Source organism: Dissoconium aciculare (genome assembly GCF_010015565.1).
Source record: "Dissoconium aciculare CBS 342.82 unplaced genomic scaffold K489scaffold_8, whole genome shotgun sequence".
In the NCBI taxonomy this organism is placed as follows: Eukaryota; Fungi; Ascomycota; class Dothideomycetes; order Mycosphaerellales; family Dissoconiaceae; genus Dissoconium; species Dissoconium aciculare.
Window position 1 is genome coordinate 150,146 of NW_022984958.1, and position 22,258 is coordinate 172,403.

The 22,258-nt window shown below is 51.8% G+C and overlaps 9 protein-coding genes across 9 annotated transcripts; 4 read left to right on the forward strand and 5 right to left on the reverse strand.

The window, feature by feature from the left end:
- Nucleotides 1-532: 532 nt before the first annotated feature.
- K489DRAFT_340443 (L-lactate dehydrogenase) lies at nucleotides 533-2,541 on the reverse strand. Its single transcript, XM_033602263.1, has 2 exons — nucleotides 1,910-2,541; nucleotides 533-1,844 (listed from the first exon to the last, which is right to left on the reverse strand). Exons 1-2 carry the CDS (start codon nucleotides 2,395-2,397, stop codon nucleotides 995-997), a joined length of 1,338 nt encoding a protein of 445 aa, XP_033458433.1. The 5' UTR covers nucleotides 2,398-2,541; the 3' UTR covers nucleotides 533-994.
- A 600-nt stretch (nucleotides 2,542-3,141) lies between these two features.
- Nucleotides 3,142-5,664, reverse strand: K489DRAFT_322101 (TPR-like protein; the record flags this gene model as incomplete). Its single annotated transcript, XM_033601599.1, has 1 exon — nucleotides 3,142-5,664. The coding sequence occupies one exon, from the start codon at nucleotides 5,662-5,664 to the stop codon at nucleotides 3,142-3,144; it is 2,523 nt and encodes an 840-aa protein (XP_033458434.1).
- Nucleotides 5,665-9,835: 4,171 nt separating this feature from the next.
- On the reverse strand, nucleotides 9,836-10,237 carry K489DRAFT_389378 (uncharacterized protein; the record flags this gene model as incomplete). Its single annotated transcript, XM_033606499.1, has 1 exon — nucleotides 9,836-10,237. One exon carries the CDS (start codon nucleotides 10,235-10,237, stop codon nucleotides 9,836-9,838), a length of 402 nt encoding a protein of 133 aa, XP_033458435.1.
- Nucleotides 10,238-10,965: 728 nt separating this feature from the next.
- On the forward strand, nucleotides 10,966-12,465 carry K489DRAFT_381386 (uncharacterized protein). Its single transcript, XM_033605106.1, has 3 exons — nucleotides 10,966-11,156; nucleotides 11,234-11,745; nucleotides 11,840-12,465. Exons 1-3 carry the CDS (start codon nucleotides 11,142-11,144, stop codon nucleotides 12,084-12,086), a joined length of 774 nt encoding a protein of 257 aa, XP_033458436.1. The 5' UTR covers nucleotides 10,966-11,141; the 3' UTR covers nucleotides 12,087-12,465.
- A 464-nt stretch (nucleotides 12,466-12,929) lies between these two features.
- On the forward strand, nucleotides 12,930-14,193 carry K489DRAFT_395150 (HET-domain-containing protein; the record flags this gene model as incomplete). The annotated part of the gene is made up of 2 exons (XM_033606830.1): nucleotides 12,930-14,069; nucleotides 14,147-14,193. Exons 1-2 carry the CDS (start codon nucleotides 13,253-13,255, stop codon nucleotides 14,191-14,193), a joined length of 864 nt encoding a protein of 287 aa, XP_033458437.1. The 5' UTR covers nucleotides 12,930-13,252.
- A 2,494-nt stretch (nucleotides 14,194-16,687) lies between these two features.
- K489DRAFT_321608 (uncharacterized protein) lies at nucleotides 16,688-17,566 on the forward strand (the record flags this gene model as incomplete). Its single annotated transcript, XM_033601557.1, has 3 exons — nucleotides 16,688-16,879; nucleotides 17,074-17,239; nucleotides 17,310-17,566. The coding sequence occupies 3 exons, from the start codon at nucleotides 16,688-16,690 to the stop codon at nucleotides 17,564-17,566; spliced, it is 615 nt and encodes a 204-aa protein (XP_033458438.1).
- A 227-nt stretch (nucleotides 17,567-17,793) lies between these two features.
- On the reverse strand, nucleotides 17,794-18,519 carry K489DRAFT_395151 (UPF0057-domain-containing protein). Its single transcript, XM_033606831.1, has 2 exons — nucleotides 18,377-18,519; nucleotides 17,794-18,298 (listed from the first exon to the last, which is right to left on the reverse strand). The coding sequence occupies exons 1-2, from the start codon at nucleotides 18,489-18,491 to the stop codon at nucleotides 17,919-17,921; spliced, it is 495 nt and encodes a 164-aa protein (XP_033458439.1). The 5' UTR covers nucleotides 18,492-18,519; the 3' UTR covers nucleotides 17,794-17,918.
- Nucleotides 18,520-18,990: 471 nt separating this feature from the next.
- Nucleotides 18,991-20,114, forward strand: K489DRAFT_395152 (uncharacterized protein; the record flags this gene model as incomplete). The annotated part of the gene is made up of 1 exon (XM_033606832.1): nucleotides 18,991-20,114. One exon carries the CDS (start codon nucleotides 18,991-18,993, stop codon nucleotides 19,987-19,989), a length of 999 nt encoding a protein of 332 aa, XP_033458440.1. The 3' UTR covers nucleotides 19,990-20,114.
- Nucleotides 20,115-20,430: 316 nt separating this feature from the next.
- Nucleotides 20,431-22,003, reverse strand: K489DRAFT_410883 (MFS general substrate transporter; the record flags this gene model as incomplete). The annotated part of the gene is made up of 2 exons (XM_033607753.1): nucleotides 20,431-21,426; nucleotides 21,494-22,003. 2 exons carry the CDS (start codon nucleotides 22,001-22,003, stop codon nucleotides 20,431-20,433), a joined length of 1,506 nt encoding a protein of 501 aa, XP_033458441.1.
- Between the last annotated feature and the right edge of the window lie 255 nt (nucleotides 22,004-22,258).

Consider the following 22,258-nt stretch of genomic DNA (forward strand, 5'->3'; position numbering starts at 1 on the left):
ATCACGATTCTCGACGCCGGCTTGACTCGGGATAAGAGAATTGGTGGGGAGGTGACGTCGAAATTGAGGGTGCCGCTAGACTGGTTTGAGCTGTCTTCGCTCTTTCACCTCTCTGCTCCGTGGACGGAGGAGAGTAAAAATGGGGCATCAACGCCGCAAAAGAGGAGACGATATACCCTATGTCTCAAAGGATGCGAAAGATCTTTATATATGATCTGTTACTAGGTGCAATTCGCACAACTTCGTGACGAGTCTTCGCCCCACACGAACCCTATCACATGCAATACCACCACCGGCGCCTCATATCGATTAACACATCACGGTGATCAGTGGCGAGAAGAGAAGAGAGATGGAGACTCCACGATCTACTGTCAGACTCCTCATGTCAGTCTATTTACTGAAATGCTCCAGTGGTTCATCACAATTAGTCCCACCACGAATCCAATAGTTTAGTACCCTTCTCCACTCCGCTCCACGGATTCCTGAGTGATGGGACATGCATATCGGCCAAGCCCAGGGATCGCCACGCGCTAAGAAGTGAGACATCGCGGGCTTCAATCTATCTTCGATATATTGCTTCCCTCTCGCCCTATGACAATTCAAATAGGAATCTCAAGACGTAGCTCTAGTAGGTTAACGTGCGAGCCCTGGAGCTTGTCTCCATTCGACAAAGCCAATAGCGATAGCTTCGAGGATGCTCTGAAATGGGAAGGTGCTGGGCCAGATGCTCTCTGTGATTTTGTGAGATAAGTGAGAATCGATCTTTACGAAAATCGATGTCTGGGTCTTTGTGCCGGTCCACCTGATGGGGAGATCGAGAGGAAAAGAACAACCTTCAGCGATTGTGTCCAATTAATCCTGCGGAGAAAATAGGGGTTCAAATTGACGATAGCACTGCTGCACATATTACCTCTCATTGCACATTTACCGCACATGGCACATTCCTCTCCATCGTTGTGACCACTCATACATAGACATCCACACTAAAAGACACTCAAAGTCTCGACTCCCTAACAATCTGCAGATCCTCCCTACCAAGATCCCGAATCGATCGCTTCCCCATATTCCCCAACATGTTGTCCGTATCAGCGAGAAGGCACTTGAGGACATGTTCCACGCCCTGCTGACCAGCAATAGCCAGGCCATACATATACGGACGACCGATGAGCACGGCTTTCGCGCCTAGTGCAAGAGCTTTGAGGACGTCACTTCCAGTGCGGATACCGCTGTCGAAGAGGAGAGTAAGCTTGGAATCTTGGACTTTAGGATCTGAGGAGATTTCCGCCAGGGCGTCGAGAGAGGCGATGGCGCCGTCGAGTTGGCGACCGCCGTGGTTGGAGATGATGATGCCGTCGATGCCGTATTCGATGGCTTTGTGTGCGTCAGAGACGGTCTGGATGCCCTTGAGCACGATGGGGCCGTCCCAGAGTTGTTTGATGGTTTCGAGATGTTCCCAGGATCGGTAGGTGGCAGAATTGAGGACGTCGAGCCAGGCTTGGGATTTGCGGAGCGTGGTAATGTTGGTGAGGACTTTGAGCGCGCCATATAACGTGCCGGGACGGAGGAGCGTGGAATAAGCTTCGGAGAGTTTTTCCGACAGGGAGCGGGAGTCGGCGGCGAGGCCTGTTTCGTAGCGGGCGTTAAAGACTGGATCAGAGAAGCCGATTTGACAGCCGAGGCCGTAGATGAAGGGAAGGTAGGATTCGTCTAGATCGGTGGGACGCCAGGCGAGGTTGAACGTATCAAGGGTAATGACAAGGACTTTGTAGCCGTTGTTTTTCGCGCGACGGAGGAGGCTAGCAGTGATTTCCTCGTGTTGTGGTTTGGGCCAGTAAAGTTGGTACCTGCAAAGTACCGGGAAATCGTCAGAAAAACAAATCACACAAATAGCCAATTCGTACAAACTCACCATCGTTCACCATAGTCACTCGCTTTCGCGACCTCCTCGATCGTCCTCGTCGCCGCAGTCGAAAGCACCATCGGCACGCCCAAGTTCTTACACGCCCTAGCAGTAGCCTCCTCACCATCCTGGTGGACAATCCCCTGAACACCCACCGGCCCGACCAAAATGGGAGATTTGTACCGATGGCCAAACAACTCGACGCTCAAATCTCTCCGGGTGGCATTGACCAACATGCTAGGACGGAGACGATACCGGTCGAAGGCATCGACATTGAAGGTATTCGTCTTGCCCGAACTGGCGGAACCGTAGACGTAGCCGAAATTGGGACCGGGCAGTTTGGCACGTGCTAGAGATTCCCATTCGGACGGTTTGGTCGAGAAGAGCGGTTTGCGGAGGCCGGAGTAGATTTCGCGTTGGTAGGAGGAGAAGGCCTCTGGATCGGGGAGCTCGTAGGGACGGTCGAGAGTGGAAGGGGTTTGCTTGATGGAAGCCATTTTGACTCGTCCTTGTAGATGGAAAATGCCTTGGAAGGCCGATAGGGTCAGGATATATCCCACGCTCTGATTGTATCCTTGTGAATCAGGCTCGACGATTGTACGATGAAGCTCGTCGGCAATGCGCTGATCATGAACAAGGTGGATGTAGCAAGGTAGATGTAGCTTTCCCAAGAGACCATAATGACGAAGAATCCGGGGTAAAGACCAAAATCCACCTCGGGAGCCGCAAACGGCTTAGCGCAATCGACAACAGAATACGGCCCGAGTGCTCTGTTGTTCAACGCGTTGAGTATAAAATCTATGTCAACGAATGAATCTAGCACGATCGTTCATACAAAGCAAAGAGATGTATGTACAGTACAATACAGTTGGGAAGTTATTTCCTCATACCAAGCTTCGTTTTGCGTAGTCTTTCATCATATGTAGCCCCCTCAATCATATCGTCCTGTCCCCACCAGATATCCAGCGACAAAAAGAAAAGTATGGCCTGACGGAACGATAGCTGTGACATGAAAGAAAAAGCAAAAGCAAAAGACGAACGCCTCGCTTGAACGCAGCAGTGATAGCAGCAATAGCAGCAATAGCACAAAAGAGACATCGAAAAAGATATACTCTGAAAAACAAAGCAGAAAAGTCGAGCAAATCTTCCTCGGCAAGTGTTGAGATCCGTGGAGGGGAGAGTGCAGGCGTTAGGCAGATGCGGTCGACCGAGACACGACGATCCAGGACTGGTGGAGAGCATCACAAGTCTTCATCGTCCATATCAATCTCGTCTGCATTCTTGACTGGGGCAACAACCTGAGGCAGGATATCCTTCTTCGGTCCTCCCTCCGGGCCGGTGCTCGCCGCGACGAAACCCATTGGAGCTCTCGCCTGCCTCTCCAGCGCAGCCATAGCATCATCGGCAGGGGCACCATCGCCACCAAGATCGCCGCCATCGCCATTCTGCTGATGCTGAGCCTGCTGTTGTCTGGCAACGGCCTGACTAGCGATGAAACTAACGTCGGTATTGAACTGCGCGACGACACTCCTCTTGACGCGCAGCATCTCCTTGAAAGTATCCTCGTTTCCGTGGGCGACTTCGAAACCCTCCCACTTGCGCCAGAATTCTGGCTGGACGCGGGGATCGCAGAATTGGCTCGCGTGGCCGTAGATGGCGCGGGCGCGGTCGATCTCGCCGAGCCGCCGCTCCATCTCGGCGAATTTGACACACATGGCGGCGGCCTCTTTGTCGGGGAGGGCGGCGATGGCGTCCATGTAGATGGTGCGGGTGGAGGTCAGACCGATGTTAGAGGCCGATTTAGTGATGAGAATTTCGAACATTTCGCTGCGGTCCTCATCGGCGACGGCGCGGGTAGCGCGGCCATAAATACGCATAGCGCTGCGGGCGAGGCCGCGTTCTTCTTCCAGTGCGCCGTACATGAGGTAGAGAGTTTTGGCGAAGCGTGGGGGGCAGCCGTCGATGGCTTGCTCGAAGAGATCTCGTAGTCGCTCGATGCCGATCTTGCGATCCATGGCTTTGGTCAGATAGAGATTCCAGAGCTCGAAAGCGACAGGGTAGGAGAAAATGTCAAGGCCGCGCTCGTAGATTTTGAATGAGTCTTCGTAGTACCCGTTTTCTTCGAGAAGGTTGGCGTAGTTGACAACAGTTTGCGGAGTAGCGATGCGAAGTTCAAAGATGCGTTCGTAGATTTTGCGGGTCTCGGCGAGGGATGAAACGGACTCGACAAGATCGACGTAGAATGACCATACCTTCCATGACTTGTGTAAACGCTGCTGCGGAGATAGCGTCTCATCGAAATAATCCACATTGCTTCGTTTTGGAGCTTTGGTGGCATTAGACATGACCGCGACGGCTTGATCAAAATTCTCATTTCGGAGTTCAAGCTCAGCCCATTGTGTCCACATTTCAGCGAGCTCAGTTACCGACTTATATGGGACCTTGACAGCTTTGTCTAGAATCACTCGTGCTGTTTGCAGATCACCACCCGCTTCGTAAAATTTGGCATAATTTGTCCAAAGCTCATAGAATTGGCCAACAGCTTTCTTGGGATTGATCGCAGCGATCGCATCAGCATAGGTTTGCACAACCATGTTTTTGTTGTCGCTCCACAGCGCAACGCGTTTTTGCCATTCAATGACATTGTGAGGGTTTTGTCGGAGGAGGACATCGTTCACTAGGAATGGCCTTCGGTCCATGAGTTGCTCGAATCGCATCATGTGAATGTCCACATCCAGATCTGCATCAACGTCGACTTTGTTCTTTTCTTGTCGGGTCTTCGACTCCTGCAGCTTCATCTCAAGTAACGTTTCCTCTGCATCGGCATATGTGTCAAAGACGATCGAGAAGTCCCGCACGGTCATGACGGTCGTGACGCCTTCTTCAAAAATGTCCCGAGCCCGCTCAAATGCTCGGAGATTGATGTAGTATCGTGCCAAGCCGACCCACAGGATACCACGTTGATCCGGAAATCTCTCCAGACCAGATCGGATGATGGTCTCGACGGCCATACTGCTGCCATCGGGAAATGGGATTGGATTCGGTATTACTTTTGCATTGTCGATCAAAATCTCAAGCATCTCTGTCCAATGTTGGAATGGTCCTCGGGCTTCTCTTGACTTGAACTTGGGATTGTTCAAAATAGCAATGTACCGTTGTACAGCCTCTGTGTATTTTCCCTCCTGCACAAGCAGTTCGATGTATTCTTCGACGTGCTCCGGGTGGGTCTGCACGTATCGCCTCCAAATCTTCACCGCCGTCTCACCGCCCGCCGAGTTTGCGAAAGGTCGATAGAGTGCCCAGATACGATCATGTTGAGTCAACGGCAGTGCTCGAAGTGCTCGGTTAAATGTGCGGCGTGTCGAGGTGACGAGTGGTTGACGACAGAGAAAGTTCAGGTACATGGTCCAGATGACGGGCATTTTGTTCAACAACACCAGGGCTCTTTCGAACAGCGCATTCACTTTTTGAAACTCCTGCTGATATCGTGACGGACTCTTTCCCTTCAGATGCAACACTCTCAATTCGAGGTACATCTTCCATAATTTATAACTCCGCGGCAATGCTCGACATGCGCGCTCGAGGACAAAGGATTGCTCCAGAAGTGTTCCATATTGTCGTTTGAAGCTAATATAGTTCAGCCACGCTTTGATATTGCCTTGATCCCGGAGAACATCCTGCTCGTATATCTCATCATTTTGCGAGATGAGAAATAACTGCGGCGCCGAGTTGCCAGTGGGGATTGGTGGAGTGTTGGACGGCATGGCCATTTTGGCGGCCGTGGCTGGAGAGACAGGCGACTTGGTGGTCAAGGTGGTGATCTCTGAGGATTTTCGACGTGTCGGCAGTCCGATGTAATTGTTCAATGCGAATGGACGATTGTTGCTATTGCTGCTGCTGCCGTACAAAAGCATCGCGACGTTGCCTATGGAGTGCGCGACAGCGACGACAAAGACTGCGCGTGCGGCAACAATTGGCCAACGGTTCTGGCGGGATTTCGCGTCGGACGACTTTATTTCTCCGAAGCCCGCGGGCGTCTCTCACATCAGCTTCACGGTATGAACCGCAACCCCTGCACGTGCCCTGCTTGACGGACCATCTGTGTAAACGGAACAAAGAACTCAGAACTTCCTACAATTGTTATTATCATCCACCTGGGCAGTGTTATAAGCCATACCGAAATGGTTCTTTACTATCATCATCATCATCATCATCATCATCACGTTCTGCTTGTTATAATGATTCACTCTCCCTATCTTCAAACAAAAACGACATGAGCTCCACCTGCTACCTGTCACGGGCCATGTTGGCAGCGTCGCGAGGCTGAGATGGATGACATGAACAACATCGCATTATTTACACTTTCCGAAGGCCCAATTGCCACTAAGACACGCTGCCACGAGCCTCTGTACGATATAAGAGCATTATGACACGTCTTTCGGACTCTTTCAAGCATGTTGTGCAGATGCGGCAGGGTACGCAAGACTTTCGGCGGCAGCTCTTGTTCAGTTTATGGCAGTCGAAAAACCACAAAGACGTCGAAATTACTCGGGACTCGCCTCAAGCATAAAATTGAGTCCAGAGTGCACGGCATTACCTGAGATGTAGCAGGTACGAGGGTCTTAATCGGGACTCATTCTACGACAATGCTGCTATTCCGTCATGGCCTGATTTGTGTCAGTCGGTTAATCGCCCAACTCGACGGCCGTGGCTGACTCCCTTTACCCTAATGATCGCAAGAACTTCTGCTATTCCCGCGGCACCTGGGAATTATCAGACTGCATCGCTGTGAAAGACATTCCTGGCGGCGCGCTGCGTGCTCCTGGCCAGTGAACAACGCGATGTCGCGAGCTGCCCAGGTTGATGCTCCGCACCGCGGAAGAAGATCAACCTTCTCCACCTGGCCGAAGGTTGCCGCCTGGTTTAGCACAATCCATTGATAGCTGTCTACTGCATCGAAACCAGCACTCATGCTTGCTAGAGCCTGCTAAAGACTAGGGAGACGGCTACAGCATTTCCGCCGAAAGTATGCGCGAGCGCCCGAGTAAGTCCTGCTAGCTATCACCATAGCGGAAGCCCCTCGTACGAAGCAAGGTCGCAACTTCATGATGCCCTGCGCGAAGGGCACCCTGGAGGACAGTCTCGTGTTTGCTTCCCTGGATTTCCACTTCGACGGCGCCCTTGTCGAGTAGTAATGTTACGATCTCTATGTCACCGTGCAGAGAGGCAGCTCGTAGGGCGTTGCGATAAATGCCTCCCTGCGCGTTCACGTCGGCGGCGCCCTTGTCGAGTAATAGCGTAATGACCTCTACTTGATCGTTAGCGGAGGCAGCCTGGAGAGCATTGCCGAAACTACCTCCCTGCGCGTTTGCATCCGCGCCCCTAGCGAGTAGTATATCAACAATGTTTACGAGGCCATTAAAGGATGCAGCCTGAAGTGCGTTGCCGAACACGCCCCCCTGCGTACTCACGTCGGCGCCTCTGTCGAGTAGCAGCACAAACACCTTAACGTTATCGCGGGATTCCGATAACGTAGCCTGGAGAGCATTACCGTAGTGGCCTCCCTGCGCGTTCACGTCAGCACCTCCGTCGAGTAGTAGCGTAACGATCTCTAGGTGATCGCTGTGCGAGGCAGCTTGGAGAGCGGTGTTGTAGTAGCCTCCCTGCGCGTTCACGTCGGCACCTCCGTCGAGTAATAGCGTAACAGTCTCTACGTGACCATGGTGTGATGCAGCCTGGAGAGCGCTATCGTATTCGCCTCCCTGTAAGTTGACATCGGCGCCTCTCTCGAGTAGTATCGTAACGATCTCTTTGTGACCATTGACTGATGCAGCCTGGAGGGCAGTACCACAAGCGCCTCCCCGTGCGTTGACCGCGTTGACGTCGGCGCCTTCAAGTAGCTGATTTGCAATCTTTCCAAGACCAAGATAGCTCGCATAATACAAGCCATTCGAGGCAAATTTTCTGTCATCGGTGTCAAAAGGCTGCTCCCAATATTCATCAGGCTGGTGGACCGCGAGCCAGTCGCACATTTTGCCTTCTGATGTCAACAGAGAAATTGCAAGCCTATTGCTTTCATCTTGTTGCTGCAACTTAGCATGGTAGAACCACGTCTTACTAACGTACTCTAGTAGACGGAACGTCTCCAAATCGTGTTTGCTAGTACATTTTTCTGCAGAGCCACTGTAATGATGCAAGTACGCAAGACAGCTTTGTGCAAGGAAGCCGTGTTCTCGTGCGGGATCAAGGTGAAACATGTCAATGTTGCTCGCTAGTATTCGCGTAGACTCAAGGAACTCTTGTACTGAAAAGTGGGCTAGTCTGATCTTCGTGTTCCCGGTAACTTCAGTAGACTTCTGAACGTCGATAGAGTCCTGGTTGTTACTGTCGTCCTGTTCGCTCTGTGTTGACACTAGTCCAGTGAGAACTGCTAACGTGTCTGTCCATCCACCGCGATTGTCCACGTCCACTACATCCTCCACATCCGCCTTATCTGCAGGTAGAATGATGGTTGCCTCTGCGAGTTCGTAAAGTGTCAGAGGTGATTTTGCATAGGTGATCCACCGCAGCAGTATGAGGGCGTCGGCACGATTATACTCCGAGATGCTCGTGAGCATTTGTATGTATGTCTCGTCTAGTGTTTCCGGCAAAGTAGACAAGGCTTGACTTATCACTTTTGGCTTCGTAGACTTGGTCTTCCTTAGCTCCTGAAGCTGACACACTGCCCACCTAAACCTGTATGTTCGATGATCATTAGCTCCCGCTCCCACTCCTGTTCCAGAAGCTGTTAGTGCACACTTACATGCCCTTAGCCTTCAGAGTCAGTGTGTCTTCCACTATTTTCTTGCTCGAAGCAGGCCATTGTCGCAGCTGCGTGTCTTCAGCCAGCTGCGTCGAGATGAACCTTCGAATATCAGAGTCGATTGCCTGTTTGTCGAGTAGCATTGTAGTAGCTCCGATGCCTTCCATGCGAGAACGAACATCCGGATAGTCTCTGCTAGTCGCTATCAATCGGATCTGGGGAAACTCGCGCAAAAATGTTTCAAGTGAAGCTAGGATATCTAGTCGGGCGTCTCGCTGACCTAGACATTCATCCAACCCGTCCAGATGGAGAAAAATTAGGTCGTACGATCTGATGACAGCTGCTAAGATCCGATACAGCTCATCCGTTCCGATGGGCGCAGACCTCTCGTACGCTTGGCGCAACAGCGAGACTCCTGGTTCTCTGTGTCCTAGCTGTACAACCATAGATCGGATCAGGCTCTCATACGTTTGCTTTGTCTGGTCTGAGAAGGAAAAGTAGAATATAGCTTGGCCAACGTTTGTACGATTGTGAACATGTGCTTGTACATCCTCAATAGCTGTAGAGCACAGGATCGTCTTGCCACACCCTGCAGGCCCATAGAGCCAGAGAGCATGGATGTGGTCTGAGTTAGCCTTCCATGCTCGATATATCTCGCTTTGCAGTAGCCAAGCACCGGTCTCGGGCTCATGCTGCTTCCGAGCAGTCTGATGATTCTCCCACGGATTACTTGATGATACCCAATTAGTAATCTTTCGGTACCGTTCGGCTTCCCTCGACTCGCGTTCCTCGCGTTCTCGAATAGCAGCAAGGAGGCGATCCCTAGCCTTTCCCTTCTCGCCGTAGTTGGCGGGTAAGGACACGTTTAAGATGCCGTATAGGGCGTAAGTCATATCCTCTTCTTCAGTAGTCTTTCTACCCTCCATCCATTGAAGCTTTTGACTAGTAGAATATTGAGTGCTACGCTGATACTCTTGTAGCACCTCTACTGGCACATTTGTGATCCTAGCAATGACTTCCTCCAAACTGCGGCCGACATTTGTTCCGGAGTATCCGCTCGTTATGGCCCCTTTATTTCCAATCACTTTCCAGGTTCGTGTCAAGAATACGACTGTGCATGGTGCCAGCAGCTCTTACAGCGTCCATCCTCTCTCAAACCATTCACTTCGCTCAAGACCCACTTCATTCTCAGGCTCGTCAGACTCCTCAACATCCCGTAGATATGCGAGGCAGATGTCTGCTTTTTGGTACCACTCGAACATCAAGTTAATAGCTTTCGACAATTCAGCCGCGCTGTCCTTGTTAATACAACATGTGTCGATCCATAGCCACTCGACGCCAGGGATGTTCAGCTTTATATAATCAGCAAAGTCTATGACTTTCCGGTACCCTGTGGTTAATGTGTTTTGCGTGTCTCTGACGTCTGCAAAAGTCGCCTCGTGCTCGTCCCATCGGTGAGATGCGATGGCATACGCAGGCCTACTTTGCTCGCGGAACTCAACGAGCTTCAAGCTATGGATGTTGAGCAGCCGCATGTTGAGTCATAGTGATGGAGGAAAATTAAATCAATATTCCGTGCACCGACTTCCTGGTCATGGCGGTCGTTGGAACCGAGAGTGTATTTTTGCAGTAAATGCTGACTTGCGGCTGTGCTATCTTCCATATGTGCATATGCAATGACCTCCCTTGACAAGTGCGGGACCGCGTGCACACCTGCAGCGGCAGCAGGGCAGTGCAGCGCCACATCGGTCTGGCGAAGCAGCGAGCTACCACAAAGACGCGCAAAAGGCCTTGAACGACGGACGCGCGCCGTTGACGAATGCCTCACTTTGCAAGACTTACATGTAGATTGACGAGGCTTGTGTGATATAGTGATGTTCAGAAGCGCATCCAGTACAGAAACATTCCAAGGTTGTTGGCTACTACGGACGGAGCTGGAGCCGGCTCTAATGCATGCCGTGATGCCGTGATGGTCATGGTGAGTTGCAACGTCGTGATATCGTCGTCTGCCACTGCAAGTTCCCATCACAGCGAAGCTCCAAATCACATGCATGCTTTTCGGGAATCGTGATGTTCCGTACATCTGTTATGCTTACAATAAAGATAATTGTACGGCGAGCGCAATGTTCAGCCAATCGTGAAGAATGATGAAGGATCGTAAGTAGAGCAGAAACGCGCTGCGGGCCGAGCAAGCGGAAGACCCGTCGGTAGGCAAGTTCCGACGTCACAGAGAGTGAGAGACAGATACAGCTTGACGATGTTACTCCAGAGTGAAGCTCCAGAACTATTGTATCTCCCCATGTACACTACACAAAGCTACCACCATTGACAGTTTGTTTTCATAAAACGAACCTCCAGAGGAGAACTCGCCGACTTCTATCTGATCTCTCTCTGATACGTCCATACTCAAGTGACGACCATTCATAAGCATAGCCTATCATGTCGGGCGCCGGTGTACGCAATCGTCCCATACCACAACTCCCAGTTCACAACCATGATCAATTCCCACTAATGCGCATCCCTCTCCATAGGACCGTGAACCGGTCTTCCCGACCCGCCAATCCCTCGGCATAATGAAATCCAAACTCAAAGGCGCCCAGACAGGCCACGACCTCCTCAAACGCAAATCCGAAGCTCTCACCAAACGTTTCCGCGACATCACGCGCCGCATCGCCGACGCCAAGGAGAAAATGGGCAAAGTCATGCAAATCGCCGCCTTCTCTCTCGCCGAAGTCACCTATGCCACGGGAAATAATTCGATCGGATACCAGATCACGGAGACGGCGCGCGAGGCTAAGTTTCGCGTCAGGACGAAGCAGGAGAACGTGTCAGGTGTGTTTTTGCCGCAGTTTGAGAGCTTTACGGTGGAGGGTGTGAGCGATTTCGGTATGACGGGTCTCGGAAGAGGTGGACAGCAGGTGGCCAAGTGTCGGGAGACGTACACGCGGGCGGTGGAGACGCTCATTGAGCTGGCGAGTTTGCAGACGGCGTTTGTGATTCTGGATGATGTGATCAAGGTGGTAAACCGGAGAGTCAACGCAATGTATGTTTTGTTCGAGGATCCATCCCCCATACTCTTCTACGGAAGTTTCACAGAGAGGGAGAGACTCATCACTGACACGATTTCATCACCACAGCGAACACGTCATCATTCCCCGGACGGAAAATACTATCAAATACATCAACTCGGAACTCGACGAACTCGATCGAGAGGAATTCTACCGGTTGAAGAAAGTCAAGGGTGTCAAGGAGCGGGCACAAGCGGAGGAGGAACTGGAGAGAAGGAAGAAAGCCGCCTGTGCATCTGGAAGTGACAAGGAGAATGACAGCGGGGAGGCGAAGAATGTTCTCGGCGATGATGGTGATGAGGATGTAATTTTCTAGAGCATGAGTATGGCGAGGACGCGAAACATATCAATCTGTACAGCGATCACTTTGAATGCTTCCCAAACTTGTCGTGTATCAGGAAGCTTTTCTGATTGAACTTGGGTCGAGCTGCACTCACGGCGGCGCATTCTGGCATTCCTGGCGAGAGAATTACCAGCCGATGAACAGATGGATATGCAAGATACCAGAGATGTCACAAATCCCGATGAGCTTCACACTGAGTGACTGTCGAAACAGTCATTCCTGTACGGGGACAACGTAGCCACGAGATAGTCGCCTGACAATTGGAATACTTGAGGGTGTGCACATCAGGCGAAGGCACGAAATAACCACTTAATTACGTGTGACTTGTACCGTTTATATGCCGATAATCCAAGAGGTCTCGTTCCTAATGTTTGCCGCGTCGTTGGTCGTCGACTGTCTGTGATAAGCTTTCCTTTGTTGCAGATCAATCTAGATCTAGGGTATCGTCGCTCCGAACGGACCAGAGGCATCGGTTCAAGTCCCATTGACTAGGTCCACGATCGTCGTCAGTGGCTCGCTGATGCATGAATTGTTAGCGAACGTCATATGATAGACAGAGAACGAGTGATGATGGGGGAGACCCCGCCGCAGGAATGCCTGGATCTCTTCCCCAAGCCCTGACTAAAATAGTCGAAAGAGGGGCAAGGATCGCGACTCCAAGCCGTCCCATTCATTTGTCTATGCCATAGTGTGAAAACATGTTGTCAGCAGAATATGGAGGAGAAAAACGGGAGGACAATGTCTCAGGCAGCCACCACAATCACACAACCGCGGCACAGTCAAGGACATGCATATGCAAGAGTTCACGCGTCTATTCGAAAGTAGCAAAAAGCGTCATCTGAGATCTGTGGGTGTAGTCAGAACGAGGAAAAGAGAGGCCTAGTCTATACATGCTTCTTGATGTGTGACACGTTTGGAATGTGACACTATCATTTCTTCTCCCTGGTCAATTGCTTCACCTCCTCCGCCGCTCTATCTACCACCAAGAAGTCACCCTCTTCTTGGATCTATCACACACACAGCGACAACGCCATATCCACTCACAGGCATATATACAGAGATACTCGAGATAGATCATGGTCCCAAGCAAGTACCGAAGAACATCGCTCATACCTTAATCGCGGAAATCGATTGCGAACATGCGGTTGCTCAATGTTCACACATTTGAGTTTCGAACCTTCCTCGGCGATGACGTCCCAAACTACTCTATTGCATCACATAGGTGGATTCACGATGAGGCATCCATCAAGGATATCATAAAGAAGAGGAATATCGAGAGTGGAGGATATCAAAAAGTTGAGGGCTTTTGCTCATACGTCAAACAGGCCAATTCGCTCTACAAAGACTCCCACCCGGATTTATGCTGTGATTATCTCTGGATTGATACGTGCTGTATCGATCAGAAGAGCAGTCTGGAGGTCGACACGGCGATTCGGTCCATGTTCCAGTGGTACAACAAGTCGGTCATCTGTTATGCATACCTTGCAGATGTGGAACCTCTTTCGGTGGGCAACGATCGCGTCGAGGCGAGCTTCCGGGAGAGTGTCTGGTTCAGTCGTGGATGGACTCTACAGGAACTATTGGCGCCGCGGACAGTGGTCTTCTTGACCAAGAATTGGGAAGTTATCGGACACAAATGTACAAGCAGTGCCATCACAGATGGTGGACAATGTCCGGGCGTGGGTCATCGACTGAATGGGATAATCTCCGAAATCACTGGTATCCCGGAACTAGTTCTCTACGATTACCCGCGTAGTAAAGAGCTCAGTATCGAGGAGAGAATGAGCTGGTCGGCTCAACGAAAGACGACTCGTCAGGAAGACATGGTTTATTGTCTACTTGGGATCTTCGAAATTCACATGCCGGTCATGTATGGTGAAGGTGAATTTGCGCAAATCCGCCTGAGGAATGAGATTGAAAAGAAGACCGAAGCTTGGGAGAAAGGACAGAAAGCGGGTGTACAGACGGTGTACAATACACGTGCACCTTGCGCGGTGGTAAAAACGACATCCCACCTTCCCACAGTCTCTCAGGCGGCTCACGGAGATTTACCTGCACCAATCGAAGACACTGGTTCTGATGATGATGCTGATACACATATGGCGGAGTCAGGAGATTATGGTCCAGACCATGCCAAAGCTGCACCATCTCAAGATGTTGTTGACTCTCAAACCTCTGCGGACAACCTGACCAAGGGAATCAGTGGATTGGGTGCCCAAGGAGGAAAGTCATCTGCTCTATCGTTTGCGCCAGGGCCAAAGCGGACACCGAGCGCCAACGCAAACAAGTCAGAGGACGATGAAGATCTGGTCTTCAAACCTCCACCAAGGAGTGTGACTTTCAATAATTGGCGAGATCCATACAATCGAAACAATCCGGGACAACCAGTCAGAACATCTTCGTGGGTAGGGGAATCGGATGAGAATGTCACGGAAGCTAGTACACCAGCGATGCCTGCGAAACCATCGTCAGCACCTCCAGTCCCTCAACAGAAGCCAGAACGACCGCCTATTCCACAACAGCAACCACCGAGACCCCCTATTCCAAGCGCGCAATCTCAGAAGCCTCCTGTAGTGCCTGAGGAGATCGCCGAGGAGGCGACTCACGATGAGACTCTCCCACCTCCTCCCGACTATGACAGTATTTGGGATTCTGGTCCACCACAATCTCAGAATCAGCCCCAGCCTCTGAAAAGCCCAGCTTTGCCATATCAGCCAAGCCAGGCCACACGAACTCAAAGCCAGGACAGCTTCAACCCCACACCTCCCGTCAGAAGTGCAACATGGAACCCACCATCCGAGCAAATGTATCCTCCCCAACACACGCCATCATGGGACTCTGCCCCTCAAGAATACCCAATGCCGACCTTGGACGAGACGCGTCGTGCCAACAGCGTTGCTCCCCCCTCGGCCCAAGGCGACGCCGCATCCAACGTCGTCCTCTCCGCACGAGCTAACCGTCGACTTGAACACGCCATCGCTCGCGAAGAGCGCAAAGAAAACCGTCGCGAAAAACGTCAAGAGCGCCGCGCCAAACGCCACGGCGGCGGGACCAGCTCCTCCGGCGGCAATGGCACCGTCGCAGGGGGCGATGACGACAACGACGACGAGTTCTACGACTTTGTCGACGACAACGACGACATGCTCAGCACCACCGGCTCCAACACAAGCTACGCAACCGCCCAACAAACCGACCGATCCATCAGCGCGCCCTCCATCGCCGGTCAGCCGCAGCAGCAATACATGCAATCACCTCCCGGCCCACCACCCCGAATGGCGGACGTGGTCCAAGAGTCCCGCCGCGCAGATGCCCGCCGCCGCTTCTTTGGCGGAGGCGGCGGAGGCACCGCTTCTCCCACCTCCCCATCCAATACCCAAGGCCCATTCCCCGCCCCGACCCGCTCCTCCACAACATCCTCCTCCCTCTCCGATCTAGCAGATAGTCTGCCCTCCAGTCTCCGTCTCACACGGGGCGCTCTCCGCATGCTGGACTCCGCCGCAGGAGGAGGCAGTTCTTCCAATTCTTCCAACGCGCAACCAAGCGGACCCGCCGCCGCGGCACCATCGGAGTATGGCGGAAGCACAATTTCTAGCGTCGCCCCGGGCACACGGCTGCCTACGAAGCCTCTGGGTATTATGGGACATAAGGAACTCAAGCAGGTTTTGAGAGGTGGTGCTGTGAGCGATGCGGGAAGTCAGGCGGGAGGCAGTTCGGCCGCGGCGGCAGGGAAGAAGAAATTGTCGCCGAGAGAGAGGTTGTTGAATGCGGTTGCGAATTCTAGGGGAGCTTGATGTCATGGATGATGATGATGGTGATGATGGAAATGAAAAATGGAAATGGATCTGAATCATCTGGTTACCTTCTTCTTTCTTACCCGCTTCTTTGCTTGTTTTCTGCTGGCTGTTTTCTATCTTCGGTGAATATTTATTTCTTCCGTCGTGACATGGCACTTGTCTGTTCAACGAACCATTTTCACATTTTGGAAATCTCGGCCAATATCTTTGTGGTTCATCTCGTCGCTCTCGTTTCTGCTGTCAAAACATCATGCATTATATCTCAATGGAATTATTCTTCCTGGATGTTTCTAACCATCGTCAATAATATATGATCTAGTATGTCCCATCGTTCATAATCCATTCGTTCACAATCCGAGAAAGTGTTAGGGTTGTCCACCGACACCATATTTTACTAGGGTACCCAGGTATCGAACAACCAAGGGAGGAAATCATGATGCAGCAATAGTAAGTTAATCTGCATCGTCGAAATAGCCTCGTGGTACAAGATCTCTAATTTACTTCCTTCTGATATCCAGGAGTGTTTCTCCTCCCGACGGCAACGAGAAACAAAATCACAAGTCGTGTTGCTGTGTCCGGCAAGGCCATCTGACTAGACGCCTGTCTATTCAAGACAAGAGCTTGCCTTCAGCTTTTCATTGTCAAATCCAGAAAGTCGGCATACAAATCCATTGTCAACAAGTATAATATCAAGCCTTACTTCAAGGATCTTTGCAATCTTTTATCATCGAGAAGAAACGGAAGATCACCATTTCTGTCCCCTTTCGGCGCGCAAGGATCATGTCGACCAAACCCTCCTCAGCCTCATCTCCCGCTAAACCCTCGCCATCTCCATCGTTACTACCGCAATGGATCCTCCCCGCCGCCCTATCCGGCCTCTGCGCCGCAGCGAACGGGGTCTTTGCGAAACTCGTCACGACGCAATTGACGACATCCTGGGCGGGAATCCTCACAGAGGTCGTCCTGAATCTTGTTGGAAAACTACCTCAGGAAGAGGGAAGTCTTGGGGCATGGTTGACGCCTGAGAACATCGGATTGGGAGTGGAGGTTGTGATTCGAGGGGTAAGTTAATTCTCCCTTTTTCAAGTATCCTCGCTTTCCCCAAATCGACCAGAGGTTCCAGCGATGAGACGTACTAATTACAAAACGACATTGATGTTCTGCAGTTCTTCCTCCTCCTCAACATCTCATTCAACGGCGTAATGTGGGCGCTTTTCACCAAAGCTCTGACGCTCGCAACCAGCAGCGTGCAGGTCAGCGTGATCAATACCAGTGCGAATTTCATGGCGACGGCGATTCTGGGGATGGTCGTTTTTGGGGAGGAGTTGCCTGGTACGTCATCTCTTTTGACTCGGTTGCTATTTCCGAGTGAGACATTCACTGACTGGTACGTTTGATGTAGCGTTGTGGTGGGTTGGCGCTGCGATGTTGATCGCGGGATCGGTGATTATTGGGAGGCGGGATGGCGATGATGTCGCTGCGAAGAAGGAGAAGAAGAGTGATCAGCAGGCGAAAGATGATGCTGACAAAAGCGCGGTGTCATCGGGTTCAAAAGCAAGTCATCCTGCGATTTTTGTTGAGGCCGCAACGGCGAATGGTGGACTGACGATGTTACAGGCGCGAGCAGGGAATCCAGACCTGAGAAAGAGGGTAAATTGAGAAGTTTGAGGATTGTTCTAAAGTCGCATTGGAGAGGATGTCATGATATGCATAATGAGACGAGTCGGTACGTATGCAGTCTGTTGTTCCTTCTCCTATCACGTTATTGCATCAAAGCAGGGTTTGATTGGTGTAAAGAAGATTAATACATGTTGGAGCTTCATTGATCACCTCTCAACAGCCCTGCGGCTAGAAACACATGGAATTGATGCAGCACCGGACATAGCCCTTAAAACCAATTGCGCCGAAATCAATTAACTCCTAAAGCCCTGCATTCATCCTTCTACAAATTCCACAAACAAAAGCATCCATGTTTTGCGCCACTTCACCTGGCCTCTTGCACCATTTACCCTCACTTCTTCTGGACCTTGTGATCACCCTCCACGACCTGCGCATAACTCGGCGGGGGTGCTGCATCATCGCTCGGACCTGCCGCTGCTGAAGAAGAGGCAGGCGCCTGGTACTGTGCCGGATGAGGCTGAACATGGCTTTGCTGAGGAGGGAACTGCTGATTCGGCACGGTTCCATAGCTTCGCGCGGGTGCGGCGCCCACAGGCTTAATCGGTGCTCCTCCTCGACCGACCTGCTGTCGTGGCTGCGGCTGTGATGAGACGTAGTAATATGTGACCTGGCCGCGCTCGGGGTCGTTTTGCGCCAGTTCGTCGTAGGTCGGCGAGGGGGTCGCGGCGATGATGTACCAGGCGTGGAAGAGACCGGGTAGGAAACCGAGCACTGCGCGAATGTCAGAACGAAGCCTTCATCACGCGGGAGAACAGGGTTTGGGTAGCAGATGAGACGGGATGAACTTACTGCATAGCGCAATGTTGATGAAACTGTCGGCGCTGCAGAGACCGCGCTTCACCCAAACCGCGATCGGTGGGAAGAAAATGGCGATGATGCCGAGACAGATGTCGCTACCGCACATGATTTCGGTTATCGAGTGGACGTAGTTGGTGGTTTGCTGTATTGATGGAACGAATGTAAGTGAGTAGAAGTGAGTAGAAGTGGCGCAGTGAACAGGCAGACGGTTCAAGCCTACAGCAGTAGTAAGCGAGCTCGCGTGCCCGCTGAAACTGCTGATGACGTACTCAGCCACTTCTCCTGCCGCGCGCGGGGAAGCCCGAACCATTTGATTACATAACCTTGATTTCGGCAAAGTCAAAGTTCTGCCTGAGGCAGCGATCGATATGTTTCGACATAACAATTATTCTTCCCATTGACTACATCAAGAAGGAAGATAGAGTACATGTTGTGAAAATGTGCAAACTTCATACATAACTTACACGAAGACAAGAACAATCCCAACAGGACGATAAAATTCCTACCTTGTAAAAGACTGAATCGTAGCAGCCAAAACAAGTCATTTCAGAAAATAAGAAAACCAAAAATTCCTATCGCCTAAGCCAACAAGAGAAGAATACGCCATGCAAGCAGATCGCCGAAGACTCAATCCACCCGCCGGAGGGACATCCGCACCCATCTACATCCTGCCATCCGACCACCCTCTCACACCTCCAACACGCTCGCGACCGCCCACCGACCACCGCAAAATCTTTCTTCAAACCGGCATCGTACCCTCAGCAAGCGGAAGCGCCTATTACGAAATCCCACCAGAGACCACAACATCACCAAGCCTCTTGATCCCAAGTAGATCCGCGCTCAAAATCACCTGCACAGTCCACGGCCCGCGGCCACTCCCTCGCAACGCGGCCTTCTCCCCGAATCTCCTGCTCAGCACACACATCAAATTCGCCTCCTTCGCGTCCCGGAAACGGAGAGCTCATGTGAGGGATCCCAGCGAAAGGGATTTGGGCGTGCATTTGGAGACAGCGTTGAGAGGCGTGGTCATTGGAGAGCGCTGGCCGAAGAGCGGTTGCGAGGTCGTCGTGACGGTGTTGGAGGGCGAGGAGGATTCTTTCTGGGGGGATGATGGGAGCTCTAATGGTGGAGGAGGTGGTGGGTGGGGCATGATGAATGTTCTTGCGGGGTGTATCACCGTTGCGGGTGCGGCACTGGTCGATGCGGGGATCGATTGTGTGGATTTGATCTCGGGTGGTGTTGCGGCGGTTGTCAGTCCCGATGACGAGAAGAAGGATGGTCGGAAAGACAGTCTCATCGTCCTCGATCCCTCGCCCTCAGAACACCGCCAGATCCGCGCGGCGTGTGTCGTCGCCTATCTCCAATCCCGCGACGAAATCACGGAGATGTGGATGAAAGGCGATGTTGGCGGACACGTCGAGGTTGAGGCGCTCGTGGATCAGGCGGTCAAGGCGGCGACTTTGACGAGGACGGTACTTATCGAGGCGGTGAGGGAGGCGACGGAGGCGAAAATTGCTGGGTCAGAGGTCTTGAGCAAGCAAGTGGGAAACGCTGCAGCGAAGGAATCGTCGTTACCGAAGGCGGATATTATCATGAAGGGATGAGGATATCTAATGGATTTGGAATCTCAGAAGGTGTGTACAGAGGATTCATGATGTGACGAGAGTATGTGGAGCAGAGCCTGGGTGCATGTGGTGTGCTTTTCTTGAAAAGGCAACATTCTGGCCGGCCCGAGAGCTATGTAGTATCACGACAGCGATGCTGCACAGGATGTATATTCAGAATTCATCCCGTGTGGAGGGAGTTCAACAGAACAATTCGCACGGTACTGGACTGCTCCCATAACTGCTTGTTTGCTTCGATGAGCATAAATACACTTTTTGAAAGGACTATGAGATAGATATATGCAAGATCCGCAAAAAGCTCCCGCTACAGAAGAATAACGCAAAGCAACGACTTTGCTTTGCCTTCTCAAAAATGGAAAGAATCGCACGGAACAAAGAGAAACCTAGATTCCCAAAACAGAAACAAAACAGAAACCATTTTCAAACATCATCCTCAACCTCCTTCGTCCGGGCAAAAGCTTGCGGTCTGCCACCCATGTAAAGATACGACAAAACGCCCGCGATGGCACAAATGCCCGCCAGAAGCGCGTTCATATTCCCATATCCAATTATTTGCTTGAGCTCTCCCGCAAGTTCTGGACCGATGGTCAGTCCCAACGAGAAGACCACATTGGTCATTCCATAAAGCTGGGCGTACGGGCTGCGCGAGCCAAAGACATCCTTGTTGACCTCGTAAAAGCGATCGACGACCAATCCAGCTTCGACAATACACGGGGACCCCACGGCGGAGAGACCTGCACCGCCGAGGGCGAGGAGCAAGGCGTACAAGACGACTTGGTCGGTTCCTCCGGCATGTGGAAAGCGTAAGCAGAAGAAGACGGGGATGAGGAAGATGTTTCCTATGACGCTGACGGGTTTTGCGCCGTAGTGGTCGACGCACCAGCCGAAGAGGGGACCTGCGATGAGTTCGATAGATCCCAAGGGGACGAAGAGAAGGCCGGCTTTGAGGCTATCGAAGCCGAAGTAGGATTTGCCGATGATGGGAATGGTGGCGTCGAAGGCGCCGAAGAGCAGCGCTTGAATGAGGGTTACGAAGAGAGCGGTCAGGAGGCGAGGGTCGGCGAGACAGCGGAGGATGGGAAAATTGGTGAGGAATTTGGAGGAGACGGGGCGTAGGATGTAGTATTCGTCAGGTTCGCGGATGCCGGCGAGGAGGGGTTGGGTTTCGGTGGGAGTCTCTTCATTGTCGTTGGCATCAGTTTCGTCTGACGTCGATTCACCATCTTCGGATGAGCTAGGCAGTGCGGCGTAGTATTCCTCCGCGATTCGCTTTTCAATGACGAGTAGTCGCATGCCCAGATCGATCGTCAGCAATGAAATAGCGAGCACAAAGACACCAATTGTGCCAGTCTTTTCGTAGAGAAATCCTCCAATAATCGGCGCGCTGAAATTTGCCACGGCTATGAAGCTGAAGATCTGTGGACATGCATGCAATTAGTAAGAAAGACCAACCAGGGCCTTGAGATAGAGTCTTTGAACATACCGTGCCGAGCGTCGTGCCCAGTTTCTCAGACCCCACGGTCTCCACACACAACGCCAAACCAATCGTCCAGACAAACGCTCCACTGAGACCTTGAAACGCCCTCGCCACAATCAGAACCGGGATCGACTGCGCAAAGAAGAGCACTGTCGTAGCCGCAATCATCATGATCAAGCCTACGAGAAACATTCCCTGCCGCGAATGAAGTCGATCTGAAAGATATCCCACGAAAGGTCCACAGACCACCGAGGTGCCTGCAAAAATGGCCAGTAACATTGAGACGTAGCTCTGTACTTGTTTCTCCGGGACGTTCAAACGATCCGTGAGCATGAATGGTAGTGTCGGCACGATTAGACAATATAGAAAGATATCGGTGAACATTCCCACGCCGATGGTCGAGACGATGAAGAAATTGCTGGATCGCCATGAGATGCCTGCTGGGAGGACGTGGTGGTCACGACGGAGTTGGAGCGTGTTCAAAAAGTTTGACCACGCTGATGGTGGTTGCGCCATGATGGCGGTGTTTGTGATGGGAACCCTTCTTGTGTTGGTCGTGTCGTGGTTATGGCCATGAACGGGGCGAGTTCTGTTGATGGATTTTGTGTCGTGATCTGATCCTCGATGTGAATTGACTGCAATGGATGATTTATTACACATTTCCATTGAGGGGACAAATTCGAATTCTTTTGATGACGACTATGCGTCATTGCGGCTGCAGGAGCCATCCCCTGAAAGTCTAGCGACGGGACTGTGCGACGCCCCGAACCG

Excerpts from the sequence above, each read along its gene's own strand:
- K489DRAFT_381386 (XM_033605106.1), top strand. Across the intron at positions 11,746-11,839 it reads AACCGGAGAGTCAACGCAAT|CGAACACGTCATCATTCCCC; the intron begins GTATGTTTTGTT and ends TCATCACCACAG.
- K489DRAFT_340443 (XM_033602263.1), bottom strand. The coding sequence starts at position 2,397 with ATGGCTTCCATCAAGCAAACCCCTTCCACTCTCGACCGTCCCTACGAG. Across the intron at positions 1,845-1,909 it reads AGTGACTATGGTGAACGATG|GTACCAACTTTACTGGCCCA; the intron begins GTGAGTTTGTAC and ends GGTACTTTGCAG.
- K489DRAFT_395151 (XM_033606831.1), bottom strand. The coding sequence starts at position 18,491 with ATGTGCGGTAGCGACATCTGTCTCGGCATCATCGCCATTTTCTTCCCA. Across the intron at positions 18,299-18,376 it reads CATCAACATTGCGCTATGCA|TGCTCGGTTTCCTACCCGGT; the intron begins GTAAGTTCATCC and ends ACATTCGCGCAG.